Source organism: Lemur catta, chromosome 9 (assembly GCF_020740605.2).
Source record: "Lemur catta isolate mLemCat1 chromosome 9, mLemCat1.pri, whole genome shotgun sequence".
Taxonomy (NCBI): Eukaryota; Metazoa; Chordata; class Mammalia; order Primates; family Lemuridae; genus Lemur; species Lemur catta.
This window is the reverse complement of record NC_059136.1, coordinates 38,411,559-38,439,451: the sequence shown is the minus strand read 5'-3', so window position 1 is coordinate 38,439,451 and position 27,893 is coordinate 38,411,559. Positions and strand designations below refer to the sequence as shown.

At 39.8% G+C, this 27,893-nt stretch overlaps 2 protein-coding genes across 3 annotated transcripts; both read left to right on the top strand.

Annotated features, from left to right (window-relative positions):
• The first annotated feature begins 4,330 nt into the window (after window positions 1-4,330).
• Window positions 4,331-25,819, top strand: TRMT12 (tRNA methyltransferase 12 homolog). Of its 2 annotated transcripts, XM_045560515.1 has the most exons (3): window positions 4,331-5,567; window positions 14,084-14,166; window positions 25,737-25,819. In XM_045560515.1, exons 1-2 carry the CDS (start codon window positions 4,414-4,416, stop codon window positions 14,127-14,129), a joined length of 1,200 nt encoding a protein of 399 aa, XP_045416471.1. In that variant the 5' UTR covers window positions 4,331-4,413; the 3' UTR covers window positions 14,130-14,166; window positions 25,737-25,819. The 2 variants fall into 2 exon arrangements, 1 of the variants encoding a protein (XP_045416471.1); XR_006737128.1 differs by lacking the exons at window positions 14,084-14,166; window positions 25,737-25,819 and adding an exon at window positions 8,318-8,396 and having other exon boundaries at window positions 4,331-6,233.
• RNF139 (ring finger protein 139) lies at window positions 15,060-27,806 on the top strand. Its single transcript, XM_045560514.1, has 2 exons — window positions 15,060-15,594; window positions 25,737-27,806. The coding sequence occupies exons 1-2, from the start codon at window positions 15,414-15,416 to the stop codon at window positions 27,557-27,559; spliced, it is 2,004 nt and encodes a 667-aa protein (XP_045416470.1). The 5' UTR covers window positions 15,060-15,413; the 3' UTR covers window positions 27,560-27,806.
• Window positions 27,807-27,893: the final 87 nt, after the last annotated feature.

The following is a 27,893-nucleotide window of genomic DNA, read 5'->3' as shown; positions in this document are numbered from 1 at the left end:
GAAGACAGCCATGAATTCAATTTTTTAAAAAATATATGACTGGAAAGTGCTATAAGAGAAGAATATAGTGCTATGAGAAGCGCCGACAGGGATTTGACTTGTTGGGGAGAGGGGTGGAGGTCAGGGAAAGTTTTGAGGAGGTTCTGACCGGCCCAAGTTCTGAAGGGCCGGAACAGCCAGGTAAAGAAGGCAGTTTTCCGGGCAGTCATAAAGTGAGCTGCAAGGAAGGGAATAAAAGAAGGCCACGTGTTTAGAAGGGTACTGGGCTGTGGTTGTGAGTTATAGTGACCATACAATTGTTTTACCTGAGCATGAGCTAAGAAGATATCAGCTAATAAACATTTACAGACCACTCCGCCCAACAACAACAGAATACATGTTCTTCTCAAGTGCACATGGAATATTCTCTAGGACAGACTGTGTGCTAGGCCATAACATAAGCCTTAATAAATTTAAAAGGATTGAAATCATTAAAATGTGTTCTCAGATCACAGTGGAATGAAATTAAGACTCAGTAACAGAAGTAAATTTGGAAACGTCCAGGTATGTGAAAATTCAACAGTACATTCCTAAAGAAACAATGAGTCAAAGAAGAAAAGATACAGACAGCCTGACTCTTCATCCATGAGCAGGGGAAAGATTGCCCCCTGTGAGCAGTGGGGCAAAATAAAGTTGCTTCTGGTTATAGCATATAAGTTTTGGGTATTAATTTCACCATTTACATTTAAAACACTACAAATCAACATGTAAAAAGACAAATGTCCCCATGTAAAAATAATTCATATTGGGCTTTGTTTCTGAACATAAAAAAGATTTAGTAAAACTATCCAGCAATAAATTAAGGTGCAAACCTTTCATATAGACATTTTATCAAAGCTTGCGATTCTTTCTCAAATTTTTATAAATTTAAATATTATGAAGCCACAAGCTCTAGGTATTATAATATGAATTATTCAAAGCCAATATACAATAATGCAACATTCCATTTTGGCACAAGAAAATATGTTTTACAATGTGACAATGTAACATTTTATGTAATAAAACGATGCCTATGGAAAAATTATTTATAAATGTCAACTTTAAATAAAGAGATTCAGGGAATATGGTTAAATGTAGAGTTTATTTGAGCACAAAGTTTGAAAACAGCCACCTGGGAACACAGATTCCAAAGAATGGAATTCAATGCTCACAAGTGGAAATGTTTTGGGGGATTATAGCGATAAGGTTTGAGAAGCTTAACAGGGTTTTAACACTTCCACACAAAGCTAGCGCATAATTACAGTAATCTGGTTAGTCAAGGTAGTGTTCTTTTCAGGAAAGGTATATTTAACATACCACACTGAGGATGTAACAGTCATGGAGTCTTTTGCGCCATCTGTTCTGAGTTAGGTGTGAGATAATGAAGGAGGAGAGGACAAAAATCAGGAGTGGAGGAGTTTCCAGTACCATTTAATCTTTCTTAATCAATTTACAGAACAAGAACAATGAGAAAGAGAATTAATGTATACTCTGAGATGCAGAAGTTGCAGCTACATGCCGCATGGCTCAGACCACACAGCCTCAGACTGCTCGGCCACACAGCTTCAAAGCTCAACATAATTTTCAGGGTTCCAAAAAATGATTAAGTTTGAATTATTTATCTTTACACTATCTTGTTTTTTGCTTTAAATACATTGGCAAAAAATAAAGGTATCCAAATAACAGTATGTTACTAGTTAAATAAACAAAGACAGGAAGCTCACTTAGGATGCTCTGAGGAAACTTGGAGACCAGGTGTAAGGCAGTGTCACTGGCACAGAAGGCGGTTGCCTGGGGAACTAGGCAACAAGTAAAGCCTGTTAAAAATGGAGACAGGTTGGTTGTGAGTGCTGAAGACAAGGGAGAGGCAAAAGTCAAAGCAAAGTCCCAGGGTTGTGCCACGAGCAACTAGAAGACTGGCAGGGGCACTTCATGAGCTAAAGAAGAGCGAAGAGAACACAAGTGGAGCTCAATTTTGGAAGCACTGAGTTTGAGGTATCTGGGAACACCAAAGAGGCAGGAAATGGTAGACAGATAGGAAGAATGGTACACCTGTATGAAGCAATATTCACTGAGGTGATGAAAAGCAACAGAATGTGTCCTTCAAAATGCAAGAGAAGGATGACTTGATCTCTTCTCCACACTCACAAAGCACTTTAAGTTGCAACTACAATAGCACTTAAACCACGGCATTAAAGTTATTTGCGGGTGTAAATTGAGTTCTGTGAAGGCAAAAACTGAATTTTATTCAACTGTCTTTGGTTTAATGAGCTTAGTACTGGGTAGGGTGGGGAAGAAGGGGAGGATTGGCAAATGGTGTTCAAACAATGCAGAAGGATGTGGGGCATGGTGGCATCCTCCTTGTAGTCCCAGCTACTCAGGAGCCTGAGATGCAGGGATTGCTTGAGCCCAGGAGTTCAATACCAGTCTGGGAAACATAGCAAGATGCCATCTCTACAAAAAATTTAAAAATTAGCTGGGCATGGTGCCATGCACCTGTAGTCCTAGCTATTCGGGAGGCTGAAGCAGAAGGATTGCTTGATCCCAGGAGTTAAAGACTGCAGTAAGCTATGACTGGGCCAGTGCAGTCCAGCCTAAGTGACAGAGTAATACCCCATCTCTAAAAGAGAGAGAGAGAGAGAGAGAGAGATATTTTTGAAAATGACAAATGGCAGCATGTTTATATACTGAATGATCCAGGAGACACAGCAAGGGGTGGGGGTAGAGGGAGAGGAAAATTGAAAGTGTAGGACATAGAGAGGATTACCAAAAAATCTAATTCCTGAGGGAACTCTGGGGGACAGTACAGAACATGCCTCAGAGTTATTCCAACTAAGGTGTGTGAAAGCTGGGATATTTATTCACCAACTCCATTAGTCATTTGTTGAGGGACACTCTTGGGACATGTAGGAACGGGCATTAATTCTCCAGCATTTCTGGTCTGCCCTGCACACGGGCTAAGCCAATTCTGGTGACCAGAGAAAGCCTTAAGGCAAAAATTCCCAAGTGCTCACCATTAGAAGCCACTGCATTAGCCTATGTGATAGTGGTGAGTCCCAAAGATACATAAGTGACCTATCAGGTCTTCAATACTAGTTGTGTTGATGTTTTCTCCATGGAATCTGAGTTTTAAATGTAGAAATGAGACTGAAAAACAACAATAACAACTCTGACTGATACTGAAAATAAGTGTCAAGAAACAAGAGTTTTAGTCAGAGCCTTGTATTTTCCTTGTATTGACCTGAAAACAATAATTGGGAACTTCAATTAATGTTAACATTCTGGGTCTCAATATCCTAATCTGTAGAATGGTGGGAGGTAAGTAGAAGGGATAGGTCTTGTTAAAGTTCTTATTTTCAATTATTTGAATTTATCTGTAGGGAATTCCTCATTGTCTTCTTTGGACATCAAAGCATTTCAACAAGTATTTAGTATTTGCCATCTAACCAACTCAACTTATTACTCTATATCTTTTTTAGTATCTACTCTTTAGTCATTGTCTAAAAACATTTCATAGATAGTATCTATAATCACAATAGCAATCCTCTGAAAAAGATTAAGGTAATTTACATTTTATAAGTGAAAATTCCAGTTTTGAAAAGTGGTATGATTTACTTGCTCAGATCCTCCTTATTTTCAAGCACTTGTTTCTTGGACCTCAGGACAATAAAATGGTGATGGTATCTTTGCAAGAAAAAAGAATGAAAAAGTTATATCTGACTCTTTACTTTGAGCAAATAAGGTGGCTGCTGAAGTGGACCTAAGAGCAGCATTAGGCTATGGGAAGCCTTTCTCCAAATTCAAACCATCATTTCAATGTTCATTTCTTTCTTAGGATTCATGGATTTCCTTCTTTGGGTTCACGAGCAGCACTGAAGAAACTGCAAGTCTTTCTCTAAATTCAGACCATCATTTATGTTCACTTGTTTCTTTAGATTCATGTGCAGCATAGAAGAAACTCAGACAGTTTTGGAGGATACTGACTACATTGAAGTCTTTTGGCCCATAGAATTCCTTTTATTTTTATTTTTATTTTTTTTAAGGGCTGGAGAGCGCCCGCAGATCTCTAATCGCTCTGCCTCCGCAAAGAACACTGTCGAACGAACGGCTGAGCTAAAGCCAGCCCCACAGAATTCTTTGTTATCGTTAATTCCCTCCTAGGCTGAAGAAAGTAATGGTCGACCACAATAAAGATGGCGGCAGCAGCTTCACTATGGCAACGGCGACGCTATTCGCCAACAATTGCATCGATACATTTAGTTCCGGCCTGTTCGTTTGGCGTCACTTCCGGCGCTGTCACTGGCGTGCAGCCGTGAGCGTAATAAGGCCGGTGAACTGACTCCGAGGAGCAGTAGTCTTGCCGAGGGACTCGGAGAGAATGTGGGCTCTCGCGACATGGAGAGAGAACCTGGGAAGTCCGTGCCTGTTGTCGCGGTTGTGACTGAACCTCGATTTACTCAGCGATATAGGGAATATCTGGAGAAGCAGAAACTCTTGGATAGACGGCACCGTGTGCAAAAGATGCCGGATGGCACCGTGGCGCTACCGGTGCTGGGAGAGACCCTCCCCGAGCAGCACCTGCGGGAGCTGACCAGTCGCGTGGCCCCAGGCAGCACCTGTGTGCTGACCCAGCTCCTGGATCCCGTTCCTTCAAAGAAGGTCCAGGGTTTTTCACCTGCCCAAAGATTGTGTCTTGAGGTGAGTCGCTGGGTGGAAGGTCGCGGAGTCAAGTGGTCCGCTGAGTTGGAGGCTGATTTGCCCCGATCTTGGCAACGGCATGGGGACCTCTTGTTGCTGAGTGAAGACTGTTTTCAAGGCAAGCAATGGAAAAGTCTGGAACCAGAACTCTGGGAGACTGTTGCCTCCGCACTTGGTGTCCAGCGTTTGGCAAAACGAGGGCGGGTATCACCGGATGGCACTCGAACTCCAGCAGTGACTCTGCTGCTGGGCGACCATGGCTGGGTAGAGCATGTGGATAATGGTATCCGATATAAGTTTGACGTGACCCAGTGTATGTTCTCCTTCGGAAACATCACAGAGAAGCTGCGAGTGGCATCGCTGTCCTGTGCTGGAGAAGTGCTAGTGGATCTCTATGCAGGGATTGGTTATTTCACATTACCCTTCCTAGTTCATGCTGGTGCTGCCTTCCTTCATGCCTGTGAGTGGAACCCCCATGCTGCAGCTGCTCTGAGAAATAACCTTGAGATCAATGGAGTAGCAGATCGGTGCCAAATTCATTTTGGGGATAACAGGAAACTGAAGCTCTCAAACGTTGCAGATAGGGTGAACCTGGGGCTGATTCCCAGCTCTGAAGAAGGCTGGCCCATTGCCTGCCAAGTGCTACGGCAGGATGCTGGGGGTATTCTGCATATCCACCAAAATGTGGAATCTTTCCCAGGGAGGAATCCCCAGCCTCCTGGAAGCAGCAAAATAGAGAAAGAACATTGGCCTTATCCTCAGCAAGTTATCACCAACCAGTGCAAAAATGGAGCTACCAGGGATTCCAGGAGGAAAATGCTGTCACCAGCCACCAAGCCAGAGTGGCAAAGGTGGGCAGAATCTGCAGAAACTCGAATTGCCTATCTTCTTCAGCAGGTGCATGGGAAACCATGGAAGACACGAATCCTGCACATCCAACCAGTGAAATCCTATGCCCCCCATGTGGATCACATAGTCCTGGATCTGGAATGCCGCCCCTGTCCTTTAGTAGGCTAGAGGAGGTGGATCCTGGGACACAAGGGATCCAGGTTTGAGTGGCCCTTAATGCATCAGCTCAGGCTGAGCTCTCACTCCTTTTGTCTCCCGGTGATCTATTTTAATATTTTGTGGCCCTGAAAGCAAGCTGTAGACCAGTCCAGATCATTTCATTTGTCTGCCAGTGATCATACTGAGAATGAACTACATATCTGGGAGAAGCAGCGTAGCCCATTGAAATGAGGCTCATCTGTGCAATTATGAATTCCAAATTCTGACCTCATTTCTGACCTTTCAATATTCTTTGGCCTTGGATTTCCTTATTTGCAAAATGAAGGTTTCCTTGAACTGTCTCACATGGCTATTGTCTAATAAGCAGTTGTACACAGGGCATTGGTTATTTTAGAGTGAAAGACACAGTACTGTTTCAAAATCACTCCTGCTACAATATGGAAAATCAACTGGAGGAGGGCCAAGATGGAAACAGGGAGATTGGCGAGAAGGCTTCTGTGGTTGTCCAGGTGTGAGGTGATGGTGGCTTGGACTAGGGTGGTGGCAGTGGGAGATGGATAGATTTGAGAAATAAAATCAACAGGACCAAGCAATAGAAACCAAATCAAGTCATTAATATAATGGTGCTTTGTATTATGACTGACTAAATTAGGGAGAGAAGGGGACAAAAATTACTCAGGTTTGTTAACTCTATTCTACTTTATAGCATTCCTAAATGAGTGTGGGGGGATATCTCATATACTAGGTTTATTGTGGTAGAAAAAGGATTCAGAGTCACTACTCTAAATCAGAGGGAATCTAGATTTCTAGCCTTAAGCTTGTGCAGTGGCTGCCAATTACTAGCTATTTTTTTAAAAATTCTGATTAAAATCTTAGACTTTTATAGGCCTCAACCTCCCTCTTCATCTTCCTTCCTTAGCTGACATCAGGGACGACATAAGAAGCTCTAGGTAATGTGAAATATTCTGCAGAATTTTTCAAGCCTCACCTTATTTTATGGCTCTCTGCCATCACCATGGTTTGCCATTAGGATGTCTAATTGTTGAGAGTCAATCAGAGTTTTGGTGCATTTTGAAAACATCTGAGCTTGTCTGCTTAGTGAAAGAAATACAGAAAAGCGTGGCTTTATCAAGATTATGATTGAACCTGACATTTGGCTGGCTGGAGTTGGGCAGGGCTGCTTGTCCTCTTGCAGCAGTGGCAATAAGGACAAAGTAGGGTGCTGTTTATGTTATCCAGCAAATATTAAGAGCCTACTATATACAAGAGCGGGAGGAAGTACAAAGACCCATTAAATAAAGTTCCTGTCCCTGAGGAGCAGTAGTACTCAAAAACTTGGAATACAGTAAGTGCCATATGAGTGACAACATGTTGTAGGAGTGCAAAGGTGGGAAAGAAGAATGCTGAGAATTGAACGGGGAAATTTTCAGAGAGGTAGTATTTGAATTGGCTTTGAAAACTGGGTAAGATTTTGATGGGTGGTGTTGGAGTAGTTGAAGAGAAAAACAGATGCAAAAGTTTGAATACTCAGAAAATGGGACATTGTCATTAGATCAGTTTGGAACAGAGGAAGCAGTGAGAGATGTATTGAAGAAGGGGATTGATAAGGATTAAAAAACACAGGGTCTTGTATACAGTAAGCCTCCAGGGAAATGTCAGCTATCATGTGATCCCACCACAGAAAGCAGCCTACTTGCTTCCATTCCCATCTCACAGAGTGTCCTTCCTGTATTTACCTTAATCATCTCTTCTTTTACATAATGGGTTTCTTCTGTGTGCCATGCATGCTCTCCTCAAACGGAAATGCTAAAGATGCCAACCTGAGGCTTGAGCCAATGTGGGGAGGAATACAGAGGAGAAGCAGTGGGAAAGACGAGTCAGAGAGCAAGGTCTGGGGATTGAGGAGTTGCCTTTTTGCCATTAGCTGTAGCTGGTTGAATCCATTCAACTAATGGTTGTTGAACTCCTACTTTATAACTATATCTAGATCTATAAATCTGTATATCAGGCCCAGAGTGTGCAGTAGTGAAAGATTGATATGGGCTCTACCTTCATAAATTTTGGTTACATTCATTCAACTCCTGGCTCCTTTACTTTCTGTGTGACCCCAGGCAAGTTATGAATCTCTCAAGATTTAGTTTCTTCATCTGGACATTGGGGTTAACAACTGTATGTGTCCTGTAGGGTAGTTGTTCGGTTCAATTGAGTTAACAAAGCCCCAGGGCCCCAGGGAGGACTCTGACCCTGGAGATGCACCAACCATCTCTCCCAGGCATGCTAACACTGGCAGAGCAGAATTGTAGGACTCTGCAGTCCTGACATATCTCTGAACTTGTCATATGAAGACAAAAAAGAAACCCTGCAACCAGTGCTTCCCCACTCCAAAAAAAAAAAAAGTATTTAGATCACTGGGGATTTTTTTTTTTTATTTACAAGCAAGAAATATTTCTACCTGATATTCTGAATAGTGGATTAACCAGGTAAATTAGACATATACGATAGAGGTGGATAAATAAACAATAGCAGAGTGGGAATGCTCACAGAGCTCTCACCACCCAAAACAGGACATTTTGAAATCAAAGTTCTTTTTCAGATGTTTCAACTGTTGTTAATGCTGCCCTCTAGTGAAGATGCTGTGGAAATAAAAACTCATTCAGCCTTGAACTATTTTATCCATGACTCCAAGGTCAGTCTTTATACTTTTCCTTCTCTTTTCCTTTCCCTCTCTTTTCTCCATTTCATAAATGTTTTGGGGCCCAAACAATATGCCAGACACTGTGTTAGACACTGGGAACAAAATAGCAAACAACACCAGACCCAATCCCAGACTCTGTGGACCTTATACTCTAATGTAGGGGATAGGCGTTAATCAAATAATCACACACCACATATAACATTTCATATAACAACTCACATTCTAGTAAATTCTGGGAAGAGAGATTCTTGGTGCAATAGGAACCTATGACGGGTTGACCTGCTCAGGAAGGTCAGGGAAGTCTTCCCTGAGGATGTGATGACTAAGCTGAGACCTGAAGGGTGAATAGGAATTAATGAGTGACAGAAACAGGGGACAGCTTTCTAGGCCATGAGGACAGTGTGTTCAAGTGCCTGTGGAGGAGTTTGAGGGGTTAAAATCCAGGGTGGATGGAGAGGAAAACGTAAGGGACGAAAGAGTGTCAATCAGACTGTGGAGTTAAATGATGGTCCAACCGTGCAGGGGGCAGTATAGGCTGTGTTAAGAATGTTATCCCAACAGCAATGGGATGTCTGAAGTGTCTAAGCAAAAGTGTGTCATGGTTAAATATGTGGGGTTTTATAGATTCACATTTTATCAAAATCCTAGTACTCTAAGACATTTTAAAATACACTCTTATCCGAGTGTCGTAGATCATACCTGTAATCCCAGCACTTTGGGAGGCTGAGGCAGGAGGATCACTTGAGCCCAGGAGTTTGAGACAAGCCTGGGTAACATAGCAAGACCCCATCTCTAAAAAAGATAAATTAGCCGGGCATGGTGGTGCCTGCCTGTAGTCTTAGCTACTTGGGAGACTGAGGCAGGAGGATTGCTTGAGCCTGGGAGCTGGAGGTTGCAGTGAACTGTGATTACGGCAGTGCACGCCTATCTGGGCAACAGAGCAAGCCTGTCTCTAAAAAAAAATATACTCTCAACACACATACAAACCCCTAGTATTCCTTTCCCTTAATCTACCCTAATTTCCAGCAACTGTGGTAACATGGGATTGTACAAGGAGTTAGCCTTGTCCATATAGTTCATAGTCAAGAATTTTTGTGTTTATGTTTATGGGAGAAATAATGCTGGCCTCATAAAATGAATTGATTCAGTTGGGATGTATTCCTTCTTCCATTCTGGAGAAGTTTTTGTAGAATTGTTACTACTACTTACTAATGTTTGTTAGAATTCCCCAGTGAAGCAATCTGGGCCTGGATTTTTCTTTGTGGGAAGATTTGTAGCTACAAATTTAATTTCTTTGAAAGACACAGGGTTATTCAGGGTATCTTGGAGCTTTGACAGTTTGCATCTTCACGGAATTTTTCCATTTCATCTAATATGCCAAATGTATTGATGTGAAGTGGTTCATAATGTTCCCTTGTACTTTTAATAACTGTAGAATCTGTAGTGCTACCAGCTCTGTCATTACTGATATTGCTAATTTGTGTATCCCTCTGCCTTCTTCCCTCCCTCCCTCTCTCTTTCCTGATCAGTCTGGCTAGAGGTTTATCAAACTTATTTAACTTCTCAAAGAACTAGCTTTTGGTTTCATTAATTTCCTCTCTTGTGTTTCAGCTTTTAATTTCTGCTTTGTTTTCTTCTGCTTACTTTGGCCTCCATTTGCTGTACTTTTTCTAGTTCTATGAGGAGAGAACTGAGGTCACTGATTAGCCCTTAATAGGTGTGTGGTATAAATTTCTCTTTACTATCTTAGCCTCATCCCACAAAATTTTATATCTTGTGTTTTCATTTTCATTCAATTAAAATTATATCCTAATTTACCTTTTGATGTCTTTTTTTGACCCACTAGTTATTTAGAAGTATGTTAGTTTCCAAATAGATGAAGATTTTCTAGATATCTTTGTTGTTAATTTCTAGTTTAATTCTATTGTGGTCATAGAACATACTTTGTATGACTTGCATCCTTTCAAATTTATTAAAATTTGTTTTATAGCCTAGAATATGGAAAATCTTTGGCCACTATCTCTTCAAATAATTTAATTCTTTTAAATAATTTTTTTGCTCTCCACAGTTCTTCAAGGACTCCAAGTATAGACATAATACTTGGCTGCATGAAGTCACCTCACCCTTTGTTGATGCTCTATTCATTTTGGTTAGAGTGTGTGTGTTTTGTTTTTTGTCTTTTTTCTATTTCTTTCAGAGTTCCTATCGATATGTCTTCAAGGTCACTAATCTTTCCTTCTGCAACGTCTAATCTGCCATTAAGCTTATCCAGTGTGTTTTTCATCTCAGACATTGAAGTTTACATCTCCAGAAGTTTGATATGGGTTTGCTTTATTCATTCATTCATGGTCTCATTCTATAGACCAGGCTGGAGTGCAGTGGCGTGAGCCATTGCAGCCTCAAACTCCTGGGCTCAAATGATCCTCCTGCCTCAGACTCCTGCGTAGCTAGGACTACAGATGTGTGCCACCACTTCTGGCTGATTTTCATTTTTTAATTTTTTGTACAGATGGGGTCTCACTTATGTTGTCCAGGCCGGTCTCAAATTCCTGGCTTCAAGCAATTCTCCCACCTCAGCCTCCCAAAGTGCTAGGATTATAGGAGTGAGCCACCATGCTTGGCATATATGGGTCTTTTTATATCTTTTTTGTAACATCTTCAATCTTTCCTCTCATTTCTTGAACATGTAAAATACAGTTATAACAACTGTTTTAATGTCCCTGTCTACTAATCTCATCATTTGCATAATTTCTGGATCAGTTTTAATAAAATGTTTACTTTTCATTATGGGTTTTATTTTCCTGTTTATTTGCATACCTGGCATTTTTTGATTGAATACCAGCCATTGTGAATTTTACCTGGTAGGTTATTTTCATATCCCTAAAAACATTTTGAGCTTTGTTCTGGAATATGACTAAATTGTTTGGACACGGTTTTTGGTCTTGCTTTTAAACTTTTTTATGTTATACCTGAGCGTTTAGTCGAGGATTACTTTTTCCCACTATTGAAGCAAGACCTTTTGTAGTACTCTGGGTCTAACTGATGCCTCATGAATTTGGGAACCACCCTGTGTGAGCTCTGAGTATTGTTTCCTCTAATCCTTTCCAATGGTTCTTTTCCTGGCCTTTGGTAATTTCTTCTCATGCATGTATTGATCATTGCTTAGCTGAATACTTTAGGGGAATGGTCAGCAGATCTCCAGAGTTCTGTTTGACTCTCCTTTCTAGGATTCTACCCTGTTAACTCTGGTTGCCTTGGGCTCCCAGGACTCCCAGTTCCATCTCTTCACCTCAGAGAGTGTGCTGGGTTCCCTCTCTCCATGCCACAGCCTGGAAACTTTCTCCAGGCAGTAAACTGGAGCAATTATGTGGCTCACCTTGTTTGTTTTCCATCTCTTATGGGTCACTGTCCTTCACTGCCTATGTCCCATGCCTTGAGGGCCATTGTTTCATATATTTTGTCTATTTTTTAAAAGTATTTAGAAGTTCCTGTGAGGGATAAAAAATTAACTATTGGGTACAATATACACCCTTTGAGTGATGGGTACACTAAAAGCCCAGACTTCACCATTGTACAATTCATCCATGTAACAAAAACCATTTGTACCCCCTAACTCTATTGATATTTTTTAAAAGGCATTTATAAGTTCCTGAGACTTGGCAGAGCTTGAAACAAAAAAGGACTTCGTTTATAATTGTTTTATACATAAATTTACTAGCTTTCACAATCATTATTGAAGAAATTCACTCTAGTAATAATATACGTATGTACTTCAGTTGACACAAAATTTCAACATGTAAAGCATATTAAGAATTTCTTTCCACAATTATGTTTAGAATGCTTACCTATATTATAAAGTGAATATTAAAATATTAACAATAGAATGACATTTTTTCTGATTAGATATAATTACCTGCAAGATTACTTGATCATTGATCATACACAAATTCAGAAAGACCAGAAACAGTATCAAAGTAGGTATTTACTGTTTTGGCTTTTTAAAAGTCAAGGCTGAATCAAAGGTAAACAGAAAGTGTTGAATGAATATGAGGCTAAAAACTGAATTTGGTGTAACACAAACACACAAAATAGCATTAGGTAGTTAAATAGACATAAAAGGGTAGGGAGGCTGTTCTAGTTTCTCTTTTTTACTAAAGTTATTTTTTTGAAATCAAAGATTTACACATAATTTATGAACAAAACAAAACCTGCTATTAAAAACAACAGCAGCAGCCCCATAACAGCATGATGAAGCAGCCGTCCTGCTGCTCTTTTCCCCTCATTTTGTGTGTCCACTTTCAATAATTATAAATGGGCTTATATGCCAAAGGAGATGTAGGACCTAGCCAACATGTACCAACAGGAACCAGGAAGAGTATGTATGGAACTGGGTCCTGAGGGTTCTGGATCAGAAGCAGTTTGCATCTATATAGGACAGACAACAGTACGCATTTATGGTCTTGCCCTACGGTTATGTTAACGCTCCCACCTTCATTTTATAGATGGGGAAATTAAGCCCTAGAGTTTAGAGAGAATTGCTGGAAGAACCTATGTAAGATAAGAATGAATATGCCACAGCTCGTGAAAGTTCTTGGCCCAAGATGGAATTTAGTCGCAGTTAGAAACTCTTACACTAATAAAATATATACATCAAATTAATATTATGAACAGTTAAACATTAAGTAAAGACTGAAGCATTTGCTCATTTTGAAAAGCTTTTTATTAATATTTACTACACTTAACTTTTTAAATAAAAATTGGAGGAAAGCCCATGAACTATTTTATTTTCCATTTGGCATGATCATAATATAATGGTACTCTCCTCTATCCCACTCCTGTTTTAGATCAGTCCTTGTGGATCCTTTTCTCCATAATGGTTTCACTCTTTTTGCTTTAAATTGCAATCAGGGCAGATTAACAGATGGGTTGAGTAGCTAATTTACATCTCTGAAGTTCTCTATATGACTCTTCATAGTTCTCTCACCTTACCAAGTTTGCTTTCCTGTGAGAATTTTGTCATAACCAGAAAGTTATTCCCCAGATGTGCCATTTAGGAAAATTAACCTGGCAGTAGTAAACAGACTGGATTAGAAAAGGTGGCGAATGAAATGAGGATATTGCCATAAATGGGCAAACTGCTGTAGGATCTTGAGTTAGGATGACAGCGACAAAATGAAAGAGACCCATACAAGAGATTATGAAGACAGAATGGATACAATTTGATTGCAGAATTGGCTGTGGGTGAAAAGAAGAAATCAAAGATGCCTAAAGTTGTGAACTTTAGGTAGCTCTGGTTCAAGCCCTGGTTTTGACTTTTACTAGCTTTGTATGCTGCCCACTACTAACTTACCTATTAACTTGTGGTTTTTGTAATTTAGGCCTCAGTTTCCTCTACTGTAAAACAGGTATAATAATACCTACCAAAATAAGGCTGATGCAAAGATTCAAGTAAAATGTAAGACCCTTAGGACAGTGCCTAGTACATAGTAAGTACTAGATAGATAGATGGTGGTCATTATTAGCGGGGATAACAACACAAGTTTAAAAACGTAACTACAGTAAGGACTTTGGGTGGGAGTTTAATCTTTCTACTACACATAACTACCCAGAGAATGGGGTTTTGGAAGAGTTTGATAATTTGACTAACAATCCTCCTCTCTCCAGGGGAATCCTGACAGAAGATAACCATCCACACAGAGCCCTAATATAAACTGGATCACTGGATGCAATTTCAGCTAGGAGCTGAGGTAAGCGGGCTTCTTGCTTCCTATTTTATCCCCCTTAATCAAAGATAGTTGGGTCTACGATGCAGACTCTGACCTAATTTCACTCTCATTTGGTGACAAAAGAACAGAAAGATTAAGATGGCCAGACCATATCAATTACATGGATAGGCAAGAAAGCATGAAAAAAGAATGGTGTCATCTGCCCTGAGGAGGAAGGATAGGAATGTCCAAGTGTGCTTACCTCAAAGTTGACGAGAAATAAATGACAGGGAGGCCTGGGTTCTTGCTCTTAACTCAGTCTCCTTGCCATTAGTAAAATGTGGCCGATGCATGTCCTCAGTTCTGTCTATCTGTGTGGGAAGTGGGAAAGGGGATGTGCAAAGAGAGGGACGTTTTTCTTGGCAGTGTCTATCACACCTGGCCCAGTGGCACGCGGCGATCCTTCACCAGGACCCCGGGCAGCCTCGCTGGTATTTTTCCTGGAACACGGGCTGTCTTTCCCACCCGGCCTCCAGGTGGAGTGGTGGAGGTCGGGAGGGCGGCATCCTTTGGCTTTTCTCCTTCCCAGCGGCTCTAAACCACGTTTATGGGTCGTCTAATGGGCTCTAATAATACAGCGGATGAGTTCCGCCCGCGGAAGCACCGAGTTCCTAGCTAAGCTGATGCTGCCGAAGGCGAGGCGACAACCCTGCCGCCGAGGGCGCGGCTGCCTGAGAGCTAGTGTGCCACTCGGTGGCGCCGAGGCGGCGGGGGCCGCGGAGGTGGGCGGAAACCATGGCAACGATTGAGTTGTTTGCAGCGCTGTGCGTGATGACGGCCTCGGGAGCGCGCCTAGCGCTGGATTATGACGCAAGCGGCGGCGCGGACTCCGCCGTCCCGCGTGACCGCAGGCGCAGCCTTCGGGCCTCGCAACAGCGGCAACGGCAGTGGCCGGCGGGCGAGGTCAAGATGGTGGCTCCGCGGGCGGGGGAGGCGGCGGAGGGAGGAGGAGCCAGCCCTTAGCCAGCCGGAAACACCGACGCCCGGAGACCTCCTGGGGAGCCGCCGCCGCCGCCGCTGCCTCGGCCGCCGCCGCCTCCGCCGCCTGCTCCAGCTCGGGAGACGCGAGCGGGCGGCGGGGCGGGCGGTGAGGGAGACGGGGGAGGAGGGAGAGCGGGGGCGGAGTCGCCCGCCTGAGCCCCCGCCCCCAGCCGCGGTCCCGGGCCCTGCCCAGCGCGGCGCGGCGCGGCCCTGCCCGGCCCGCCCAGCCCCCGGTGTGGCAGCGTCTCATGGCGGCGGTGGGGCCCCCGCGGCAGCAGGTGCGGATGGCCCATCAGCAGGTCTGGGCGGCGCTCGAAGTGGCGCTCCGGGTGCCCTGCCTCTACATCATCGACGCCATCTTCAACTCTTACTACGATCCCAGCCAAAGCCGGTTCTGCATCGTGCTCCAGAACTTCCTCCGGCTCCTTGGTAAGGGGACGGGGTAGCCTGAGTCGTGGGACGGCCCTGCCGGCCGAGCTGTGCCCCAGGGAGCGGGCAGGTGCTCGCAGGCCGTAGGTTCTGTGTGTGCGTTTGTTTCATCCCCCGAAGGGGTGTCTTTGCGGGCTGGAAGGGGGAGGAAGGTGATACTTGTTTGAGTTGACAGCGGAGCAGTCCTCTCAGCGAGGTAGCCCCCTGTTCCGTGTTGCACCTGGGCGAGGGCGGGGAGAAAGCGTGGCTGTGTGAGTGTGCGGCTTTTTGCCTGCTGTTTCTCTTGGGGAATGAGTGCCGGCTTACTGCGTCCTATGCGACAGCCTTAGAAAAACAACTACGCTTGACCCAGTCTTGTCGTGTGTGACCTTGGACTTATGCCAAGGCGTGGGCCTCAGTTTCCCCGTTTCCAACATGCACAGTGCTCTTATGTTGTCACTTCTACTGCACCCATTTACCACAAGATCGTGAAGTGGTAAATGACATCCAAGTGAAGGAGACAGGGTTTCGAATGTCAGACCTTGAAACCATTACCAAAATTCTCTGAAAGCGAAGATAGTTAAAACGAGTCCTAAAATTTTCCATGAATAAACGAGAAGGTATTGAAAATGGTTGTAAAAAAGTGATGAGACATTTGCGAGACTTCTGAAAATCATTCTTTGTTGCATATGGAGTGTTAAAAAGATATTTCATTCCTTCTTTCCATCTTCACTTACATCACCAGAGTGAGAAGCATTTATGCATAAAAGAATTTTTTTTAAGTTATTGCGACTTGGCAGATTTCGTTGGTGAGGTAATTCTTGTGATCAGTTTTAAGTGGCTAGTGCTTTTGAAGTGTTGCTGAGGGCGGGCTCATGGTGAGATCCTTACAAAGCCTTTCGGAATTACAACCCATCTGTTGCTTTATTCCTACAAAAAAGGAGTGGCAGTAAAGGCTTAGAATTTTGTTTTAGCAATGATTAACAATATTTTACATTTGTCTGGTACTTTACTTTTGAAAAGCATTTTCACTGGTATTACTAAGCTAACCTTCAAACATCCCTCAGAGGTGGGTCTTGTTATTCTCACTTTATAAATGAGGAAACGGAGGGTCATAGAGGTTAAGTGTTTTGCTCTTGTTACACAGCGGGTATGTGGTTGCCAGAGCCTGGGCTTAAAAATCTTTTGACATCAAGTATGGTTTACTTTCCTTCTCGGTACAGCTGCTGTCCAGATACAGAATGGTGTAGTAATGATCATATGCTAGATCTGAAAACTAAAAGATGTGTAAGTGATGTTCTTTAGCTCAAGCCTTCTCAGTAATCTGCCAGCTACTTAATTCCAGCCATTCCTATTTGCCGCTGCAGAAGTATACTATCACTATTATTTGTGGCAAAAATGGGGCTGTGTTTGAAAGAATTCTGCATATTCATTCCAGAAATAGTATAGCCACTGCCTTGAATGTTTGTATGGCATAACTGCAGATTCTCTGAGAACCCCTTGGGGACCCAGTGCTCATGTGGCATAACTGCAGATTGTCTGAAAACCCCTTTGGGACCCGGTACTCTGTTGAGCTTCAGGATTAGGCAGCTTTAAGAAAAAGGAGCATTTTCCTTCATTAAATCATTTGTAGTTTAAGAACATTGAACAAAGTAATTTGGTATTTTTCCTTGTACTCTCTGTTCTTCTTATTTTTATAATTGTGGAAGTTTGTGTTTGACAATTTAAAGAAGAACATGGCTTTAGGCGAGGTACTTTACTCTGTGCTTTGGTTTTCTTATTTTTATGTTTTTAAGGATGTGCAATGATGTTATCTTCCATAGAGTCTTAAGGACAATAAATGGGTTAAAATGTAAGCACTTAAAACACTACTTGGGATTATTTAAGTGTTAGCTACTAATAAACTTGATAGCTTTTACAAAAAATTTAATGCTTTAATTAATACCATACTTTGTTAGATATTTTGGTATTTTGAAGGCATCAGCAAAATGTTGGTACTGTTTATTTGAAAATTTTGATCCCAGAATCTCTGGGTCAGAGTTTATGAGAAATACGAAATATTTTCCAATTCTGTCACCTGACTGTTCCTTCTATTGTGCCGTGTAATTATGCTATTTTTTCACATATGTAAGAATGATGAAGATGAAAAAAACTGGTTTTGGTGCTAAAAATTCACCCTGTATAAAAACATGCCCTCAGGAGTTCAAGGCTGCAGTGAGCTATGATTGCCCCATTGCACTTCGGCCTGGATGACAGAGCAAGACCCTGTCTCAAAAAATAAGTAAAATTAAAAAAATAAATAAAAACATATTATTGAAAGTGGCAGGTTTGTGTGTAAAAGATGTGAATGGATAGTTGAAATTAATTGTTCTGCCTCATTAGTTTTTTTATATTATAGTTGTACATAGATGTCTTAGTACTGTGTATAAATCTTAATACTTATCAACCTCACCTCTTTCTTTAAAATTAATATATAAAAATAGAAATCTACCTCTAAAAAGCATTACTAATTTTATATGTAGTATTTGAAGTATTTACTTCCCTCCACCTGCAAAAAGGTGCTACAACTGTATCTTCATTTGGTATCAAACTATTAGATACTTTGAGATTTCTACAGGTCCTCATTTTGGAGATCCAAATAAAATTCTGTGACAAGATATAGAATATTTAAGAACATAAAGCTGTTTCTTATGAGGTGTTAAATGCTAAATGAAACTCAACCCAGAGCAGCATAATGCTGAATTAGCAAATTTAAATCCAAGGCAGAAAATGCAAGCATAGGAGTTTGTTTTAATAGTATTACTCATATGGTGATAATTCATTGAGGTGGGAGAGTACTTTTCTAAACAAAAGAAAACTCAGCAAGTACCATGGGAAGTCTGATAAATTTGAGCATATAAAAATGAAATTTTTTTATAGCAAAACTTTAAAAAAATTCTTTAAAATGACAAACAGAAAATATTTGCATCATATATGATTAAAGTTCTAGTGGGAGTTTTACTCTGTCAAGAAGAAAAACTTATAGTCTCGAAAAAATGGGCCTTGGACAAGCAGTTCACAATAAATGAAATGCAGATTTTCAATAAGCAAAAGTACTTAGTCTCTTTAGAATTAAATAAAACAAAATTTTACCTACCAGATTGTTGAAGAGTTCAAAGTTTGTTAAAAGGTAGTTTGGCAAAGATATTTACCTCTTTGAAATAGATAAATTTCTACAATTTTGGTAGACTATAACTTCTGTGTAAAACCATTTGGCACTATCAACTGACATTTACAATATACCTTTTTTTATTTTTTTTATTTTTATTGATACATAATAATTGTACATATTCATGGAGTACATGTTATATTTTGATACAAGCATATAACATATAATGATCAAATCAGGGTACTTGGGACATGAATCACCTGGAACATTTATCATTGCTTTATGTTGAGAACATTTGAAAACTTCTAGCTATTCTGAAATATAATAAATTATTGTTAACTATAGTTTCCCTATTGCACTATAGAACACTAGAACTTTTTCCTTCTGTTTAACAGAGTTACCCCTTCACCAACACCTCTTCAATACTCCTTCCCACCACCCTTACCAATCTCTAGTAGCCACCATTCTATTCACTACTTCCTTTAGATCAATTTTTTTTAGGTCCCATATGTGAGTGTGAAAATGCAATATTTGCTTTTCTGTGCCTGGTTTATTTCACTTAAAATAATGTCCTCCAAATCCATCCATGTTTCTGCAAATAACAAAATTTCCTTCTTTTTCATGGCTAAATAATATTCCATTGTGTACATATACCACATCTTTTTTATCCATTCATCCCTTGATAAACGCTTAGGCTGATTCCACATTTTAGTCATTGTGAATAATGCTTCAATGAACACAGAAGTGCAAATACCTTTTGGTTACATTTTATGTCTTTGCCTCACCCAAGTGAGGTTTAGAGGCATGCCCTTCCCCTCTACAATGCTCACCATGTCTGTGACCATTAGTTGTGAGTTTATCTCCCCCAACCCTCTAATCCCCGGAGAATATCACTACTGTGTGAGCACCACAGTGTTGATCAGTTAGTACCAATCTGACAGTGAGTACACGTGGAGGCTATTCCTCCCATCTTGTGATACCTCACAATTCCAGTTCTAGGGATTTTGCCTAGAGATACAGTTGTACAAAGACTCTGGGCAAGGATATTCATTATAGCATTGTTGGAAATAACAAAACAAACGTAATCTAAATGGGTATTGGATGGGAATCTGTTCATTGTATTAGGTTTAGCCATACAATAAAGTTCTTGAAGAGAATGAGTTATTTTGGTGCTATAGAAAGATCTGAGAAAACCCATGAAGTGAAAAAACAAAGTGAAGCAGAACTAATTGTAACTGGCATAGGAATTGATTGGGGTTTCTCAACAGTGGCACTATTGATGTATTTTTTGGACAGGATAATGCTTTGTTGGGAGGGGAGTGCCCCTTTTTAGCAGCATCCCTGTCCTCTACCCACTACATACCAGTAGCACACACCCCCAACAACACACCCCAGTGGTGACAGCCAAAACTATCTCTAGATATTGCCAAATGTTCCCTGGGGGGCAAAATCCAATCCTGGTTGAGAACCACTGGGATAGATCAGTAGTGCAAATAGATCAGTAGTGCAGAATACATAGCCCAGACACAGCCCACCAATGTGTATTATAGAAATGATGTGTTTCAGAGATAGAATTGAAGTGCATTGAGGTATATATGGACTTTTCAATTAGTGGTCATTTCGTTGTTCATATGGATTTCTGCCTCATATCAATATGTAAACACTCAATTCTAAATGAATTAATACCTAAATGTGAAATGTAGAACTTGTATTTTTAGAAGTAAATATGAAATATCTTTTTTTTAGCCTTAGAGTAAGGGGGAAAGTCTTTAACAATATGTGAAAGCAAATGTATAAAGATTGAGAAATTGAATGAAATTAAAATTAAAAACCTCTGTTAATCAAAAAGCAGCTATTAATCAAAAAAGTGAAAAGGAAAGCTGTCTACCTGGAGAAGACATTTGCATTATGTATAACTGCCAAAGAATTCATATTCAGAATATTTTCTAAATATCCACAGTCTAGTAAGGAAAAAAGACAACTCCATAAGTGAATGGACAAAAGATAAACTGGCAGTTCACAGAGGAAACCTGAATGGTCAATAAAAATGGAAAGATTATCTCTTTCATAAGTAATCAGAAATGCAAATTTTAAATAAAAGGCTAAAAAATGCTATTATAGTGAGATCTCCTTTGGGCAAAAAGCAAAAAAAAAAAAAAAGATGTGTGTGTGTTTATGTATGAATGAATGTGCCGTGTTTGATAATTTGTTAGGGTATATAAGAAACTTAAAATGGTTCTGCCTATTTGGTGCTAGTAAGGTGGTGTAATGATATAGAAAAAAAACAAAGCTTTTTTCCTATTCTCACACAGTCAACTCAGAATGCCTCATCTCTAGTCACCAAAATGTGTGGAGATTTCTCCCCACCACCAACCAATTCTGCAGCAGATTCGCCAGTAGACACCACCTGGGTGTTCTCTAATTCAATTAAATTCTTTCACTGTCTACCTGGAGATAGCCTCAGATCCTACAGGTTGAGGGCTCAATCCCCCCACCTCCACTCTCACATGCTTCAGTTGCCAGTCACAAGCACAGGGTGTGGCTTGTGTTTCTGACCCACAGGCTATAAAACAAGATTTTCATGACTCCTTTGAGTTCAGTTGATTTGATAGAGCAGCTCATAGAACTCAGGAAAACACTTTACAGTAATCCTCCCTTATCCTTGTGGGGATGGATGTGTTCCAAGACCCCCCAGTGGATGCCTGAGACTGAGGATTGTACCAAACCTTGTATATACTATGTTTTTTCCTATACGTAATACCTGTGATAAAGTTTAATTTATAAATTAATTTATAAAGTAAAGGTTGCTTGAACACAAGCACTTTGATACCAATATAGAGACATTTGCCATTAAGTGACAAACAAGTAGAGTGTATACAGAATGGATATGCTGGACGAAAGGGCGATTCACAACCTGGATCAGGATGGAGCGGGACGGTGCCAAATTTCATCATGCTACTCAGAACAGCATGCAACTTAACGAATTGTTTATTTCTTTCTGCAACTTTCCATTTAATATATATATATATGTGTGCATATATATATATATATATATATATATATATTTTTTTTTTTTTTTTTTTTTGAGACAGAGTCTCACTTTGTTGCCCAGGCTAGAGTGAGTGCCGTGGCGTCAGCCTAGCTCACAGCAACCTCAAATTCCTGGGCTTAAGCGATCCTACTGCCTCAGCCTCCCGAGTAGCTGGGACTACAGGCATGCACCACCATGCCCGGCTAATTTTTTCTATATATATTTTTAGTTGTCCAGATAATTTTTATTTCTACTTTTAGTAGAGACGGGGTCTCGCTCAGGCTGGTCTCGAACTCCTGACCTCGAGCGATCCACCTGCCTTGGCCTCCCAGAGGGCTAGGATTACAGGCGTGAGCCACCGCGCCCGGCCTCATTTAATATTTTTTGACCTCAGTTGACCGCGGCTAGAGAAATCACAGAAAGCAAAACCTTGGAAAAGTGAAACCTTGGATAAGGGAGGACTATGTAGTTAATATTTACCCATTTATTATAAAGACTGATACAAGGGACACAGATGCACAGGGAAGAGATTCACAGGGCAGGTGAAGAAGAGAAGGGCACAGAAGCTTTCGGAACTCAGTCCCTTTGGGTTTTTAGGGAATCTTCATTAAGTAGGCATGATTGATTATAATCATTGGCCATTTGTTTATCAACTCAACCTTCGGCCCCTCTCATCTCCTCAGAGGTAGGAGGTGGGGGTGGGAATGAAAGTTACAACACTCTAATGACAGGGTTAGTTCGTGATGCTATCTAAGGGCCCCCAGCCGCTAATCGTCTGTTATTGTAGAAGACACTCTTGTCACTCAGATCCCAAGGATTTTAGGAGCTACGTCAAGAAATAGGAACAAAGATGAAATACATATTTTACCATATCACAAATGGGGAAGACAGAATAGAAAAACTTGCTTGACTCTTCATTTAATACCTCTCTATAGGGTTTGACTTTTTTTAATCCATGTTCACACATTTTTAATAAAAACACTGATTATAATTTTAGTTTAAAAGCAAAACTTTAGTTTTATCTTGTTAATAATATACTTAGAATACCAATTTATCTAAAATGAGAGTTTGATAGAAAATTTTTCTTTTTGCTGTAGTTTATCAAGTATACCAACAGACTAATATTTTAAGATAATTTATTTACTTTGTCCTAAATTTCATTGCTTAGAGATTCCTTGGGAGTAAGAGAGTAATAACATTTATTTCTGTACTTCTTTACATTTATTCTATCAAGTATTGAATCCACAACTTGCTTTAGACTGTTTTAAAGGTTTTTAAGGTACCTGGAGAGTTGTAAATGTCTTATATCCTTGTAATTTTTAGTTATGAGTTTCCAGAAAAGGTTAAGGATATGAGTGGACTTTACACATAAAAGAGTTAAACACTTTGTTGTGTAATATGGTTGATAGGTTTTTTTTTTTTCTCATTTGTTTGTTTTTGGTAATACAAATTGAAAAGGCCCTGGTCTTTTGTGAGTTTATTAGTTCATATATAGTTTCAAAGCTCCCAATTTGGATACCTGCCTCTTTTCCTATCTTGAGAACTTTGGTGAAACTCTAATCACTGGAGAATTGGACTGAGATCCCTGAATTGTGATTTCAGTTAAAATTCTGTTCTCTGGTGTCTCAAGGTGTTATTTTTTTATAAAGCAGCCTTTGTATATAGACTTGATTACTTATGCAAGTCACTCATAATTTGTAAGGAGAAACTATCCCTGGACTTTATTTCCTTAAATCTACAGGATAATTACCATGAAATTCTGAGTTTCATGTATAATGTTGTGAACATGCAACAAAAATTTGTATTATTAACAATACTTCTTAAAGGTCATGAGAAGGAATGTTACTTCAGAGACTTATTAATTGGGAAGTTGAGTTTTTCCCCTGTAAAATGAGAGCCAGTTCTTCCCACATTCTGTAGATAGGAACATGGTATAAAGGAAAAATTTATGAACCCCCTGTTCCTACAAACTTTGGGTAGGAATTAAAACAAATGTATATTATTCTTGAAATGTTTACTCATTATAATACCTTGGGGATGTGATTTTAATCAGGAAAGAGTAGTAGTATCAGATTGTTACTTGCTGGGACACACCCAGACTTTGAGGTTGTAGTCTCACTTCATTATTTGGTCTGTCATATGCCTTCACCTTTTCTTCTTTGGTACATTTGCATAAAGCAAAATGGCACATTTTTTCCAGAAGTATTTCTAAAACCCAGATCATTTCTTCATTTGTGTGTAAAAATAAGCTTCGGGGAAAAAGTTATTGTAATAAAAAGGACTGGTTATAAAATTATTGCAAAGGTCATGCATGGTCACAGGTTAAGATTAATTTACCACTTTGTGAGTACCAAGTTGACAAAAATAATTTACAGTTCCTGCTTGACTTTCTCCCTTTTAAATGATGTAAAATAGAACTGAAGTTATTTTGGTTTGGTTTTGGCCCAATTTAGAAGATTAGTTTTGTCTCAGGAAAAATACTTTTGTTTTTCCACGAAGAGAAAGTTAAGATTACATATGGCATGTAGTAGGCTGAGTTAATTCCATTTCCTTGTTACCTTCCATGGAAAAAGTTTCTAATCCTCAGAAAATCTATTTTCTATTGAAAGAGCCTGTTCCCAGCTTGCAGATAATTAGTAGCCCACTTGATTGGGGAATTGGGTGGTTCTTATTCAGAGGTTTAGATTTCTTCCAGTTGATTGTGGTCCTTTTGTTCTCCTTTTCACAAATGACTTGACACTTAGGCACAGGATAAATTTTAAGTCCTGGGCAAAGTCATCACTTAAAGGAACTAGACTTTGTTTTTCATTTAACAGATTGTGAAATGCTTCCGCTGTAATATGCAGTACGTTATTGATTACTTGCTGAAATATTGGTGGATAGATGGTTGCTTAATTTGGAGTTTGTCACATTTCTGCTATGGTTCTCAGCTTTCTCTCACTTTTTCATAGGTTTCATTTTTCAAGCAGGCTGTATTTTGTGGTTGCTTTTAAAAATATAATCCAGATGTGACATTTATTTCCCCAATGAATACTAATTGATCTTTGTGCAAAATATCGTGGGCTACATAGATGTACAAAGTAGGATCCTTGCTTTCTGTCATGGGCACATCGTATAATAGGGTAGATGATCTATACTCATATAACTACAAACTACAATATCAAGTAGTATGTGAGTGTTAGGTGTTTCAGTAAGTTCTATAGGTATGCTGAAGGAACAGTCACTATCTAAAAAAGTAGGTTTCTAGGATAGGTAGGATTTTGAACAGTCGGGGATTTGGGAAGTTGGTGGGACCATCATTCCGAGCAAAAAGAGGAATGTAAACACCACTGTACCTATGGTTGAGAAAACGATGTGTTTGGGAAATGCAAGTCTGGTGCATTGGAGGATGTGTGTGTGTGTGTGTGTGTGTGTGTGTGTGTGTGTGTGTGTGTGTGTGTGTAGGAATATAATTCTAAGGCGAATTGGATCATTGTATGTCAGGACAAAGGAATGTAGAGGTTAGTTGATAGTAATCTCAGAGCCACTGAAGTACTTTGAGCAGAGGGATGGAGAAAGGCAATTTGGTGATGGCTTGTAGATGCATTTGGGCAAGATGAATTTTTAGACAGACTAATTGGTTCGTGTCACTGAGGAGAGAGAGAGAGGTGTTAGTAGAATCTGGCAACTAATTGGCAAAGTTGGAGGACATGGGGTCGGTAGTACCATTAAGAGAATAATAATGATACTTTTAACTAACATTGCAAATCACAAAGAAAAATGGGTTCTGGTTTAAGATGAGTTAGATTTCAGAACTTTTGATGTTTGTAGTTCTAATGTAGGAGTGGAACTAGGTGAATATGTGGATGTCACCCCTATACTTGAAACCTTAATGTTCATAACTTTGCAAATATTTATATTTCTTAATTGATGGAAGAATATCATAACTAGTGGGAAAATTCTTAAAATATTTCATTCTAATGACTTTTTCTTTGTTTTTTCTAGGTATATTTGTATCCAGTATTGTTCTGATCTTGTCACGGCGATCACTTTTCAAGTTTTACATGTACAGCTCAGCATTTCTGTTAGCTGCAACTTCAGTGTTGGTGAATTATTATGCTGCTTTGCACATTGATTTCTATGGTGCCTACAACACGTCAGCTTTTGGAATTGAGCTGCTTCCTCGAAAAGGTCCCTCACTATGGATGGCACTCATCGTTGTACAGCTTACACTTGGAATTGGATACATTACACTACTCCAGATTCATTCCATCTATTCACAATTAATTATTTTGGATCTCTTGGTTCCTGTAATAGGCTTAATCACAGAGCTACCATTACATATCAGAGAGACTTTAGTTTTTACTTCTTCCTTGATTCTCACATTAAATACAGTGCTTGTCTTGACAGTGAAACTTAAGTGGTTTTATTATTCCACAAGATATGTTTATCTTTTAGTGAGGCACATGTTACGAATTTATGGATTACAGTTATTGATGGAGGACACATGGAAGAGGATTCGTTTCCCAGATATACTGCGAGTCTTTTGGCTAACAAGAATTACAGCTCAGGCTACAGTGTTAATGTACATTTTAAGGATGGCAAATGAAACTGATTCCTTCCTTATTTCTTGGGATGATTTCTGGGACCTCATTTGCAGTCTTATAATTAGTGGATGTGATTCTACACTAACTGTACTGGGCATGAGTGCTGTAATTTCCTCAATAGCCCATTATTTGGGGCTTGGAATATTGGCCTTTATTGGATCAACTGAAGAAGATGACAGGCGGCTTGGCTTTGTTGCACCTGTTTTATTTTTTATTTTGGCTCTTCAGACTGGTTTAAGTGGGCTAAGACCAGAAGAGAGACTTATTCGCTTAAGTAGAAACATGTGCCTTTTATTAACTGCAGTCCTGCATTTCATCCATGGAATGACAGACCCTGTATTAATGTCTCTCAGTGCCTCTCATGTGTCATCTTTTCGTAGACATTTTCCTGTGCTTTTTGTTTCTGCTTGCCTGTTTATTCTTCCTGTTTTACTCAGTTACGTTCTTTGGCATCACTATGCACTAAATACATGGTTGTTTGCAGTTACAGCTTTTTGTGTGGAACTCTGCTTAAAAGTAATTGTTTCTCTCACTGTTTATACATTATTCATGATTGACGGCTACTATAATGTCCTCTGGGAAAAGCTTGATGATTATGTCTACTATGTTCGTTCAACAGGCAATATTATTGAATTTATATTTGGAGTGGTAATGTTTGGAAATGGGGCTTATACTATGATGTTTGAGTCAGGAAGTAAAATTCGAGCTTGTATGATGTGTCTACATGCATATTTTAACATCTACTTACAAGCAAAAAATGGCTGGAAGACATTCATGAATCGTAGGACTGCTGTTAAAAAAATTAATTCTCTTCCTGAAATAAAAGGGAGCCGCTTACAAGAAATAGATGACGTATGTGCAATCTGCTATCATGAGTTTACAACATCTGCTCGTATTACACCATGTAATCATTATTTCCATGCACTTTGCCTTCGGAAATGGCTGTACATTCAAGATACTTGTCCAATGTGCCATCAAAAAGTATACATCGAGGATGATACCAAGGATAATTCAAATATATCTAACAACAATGGATTTATTGCACCACCCAATGAACATCCAGAGGAAGCTATAAGAGAAGCTGCTGCTGAATCTGACAGGGAATTGAACGAAGATGACAGTACAGATTGTGATGATGATGATGTTCAAAGAGAAAGAAATGGAGTGATTCAGCACGCAGCCGCAGCAGCTGAAGAATTTATTAATGATGATACTGATTAAAATAGCATTTATTAATCATTGAGGTATTTGTTTAAAATTCAGTTCATCCAAAATGGAGTAATATGCTTCACCTTCAGTGTGTAACCAAGCACAAAAACAGTATCAATGTTGAATCTGTGAATGGTTTACTGTGATGTGCTACTGTAAATATACCTCTTTCATTACTTCTGGTCTCTTTGGTGACCTATTTAAATTTGTGTACATTATTGTACATAGAATAAAATGTTTTCACGTTTTTATGACAAAATTTGAACAAATAGCTTTTTAATAGATGTAGTAATCATACGGTGCGTCAACTGTGCCAAAGATTCCTCAATGAAATTATATCATATCA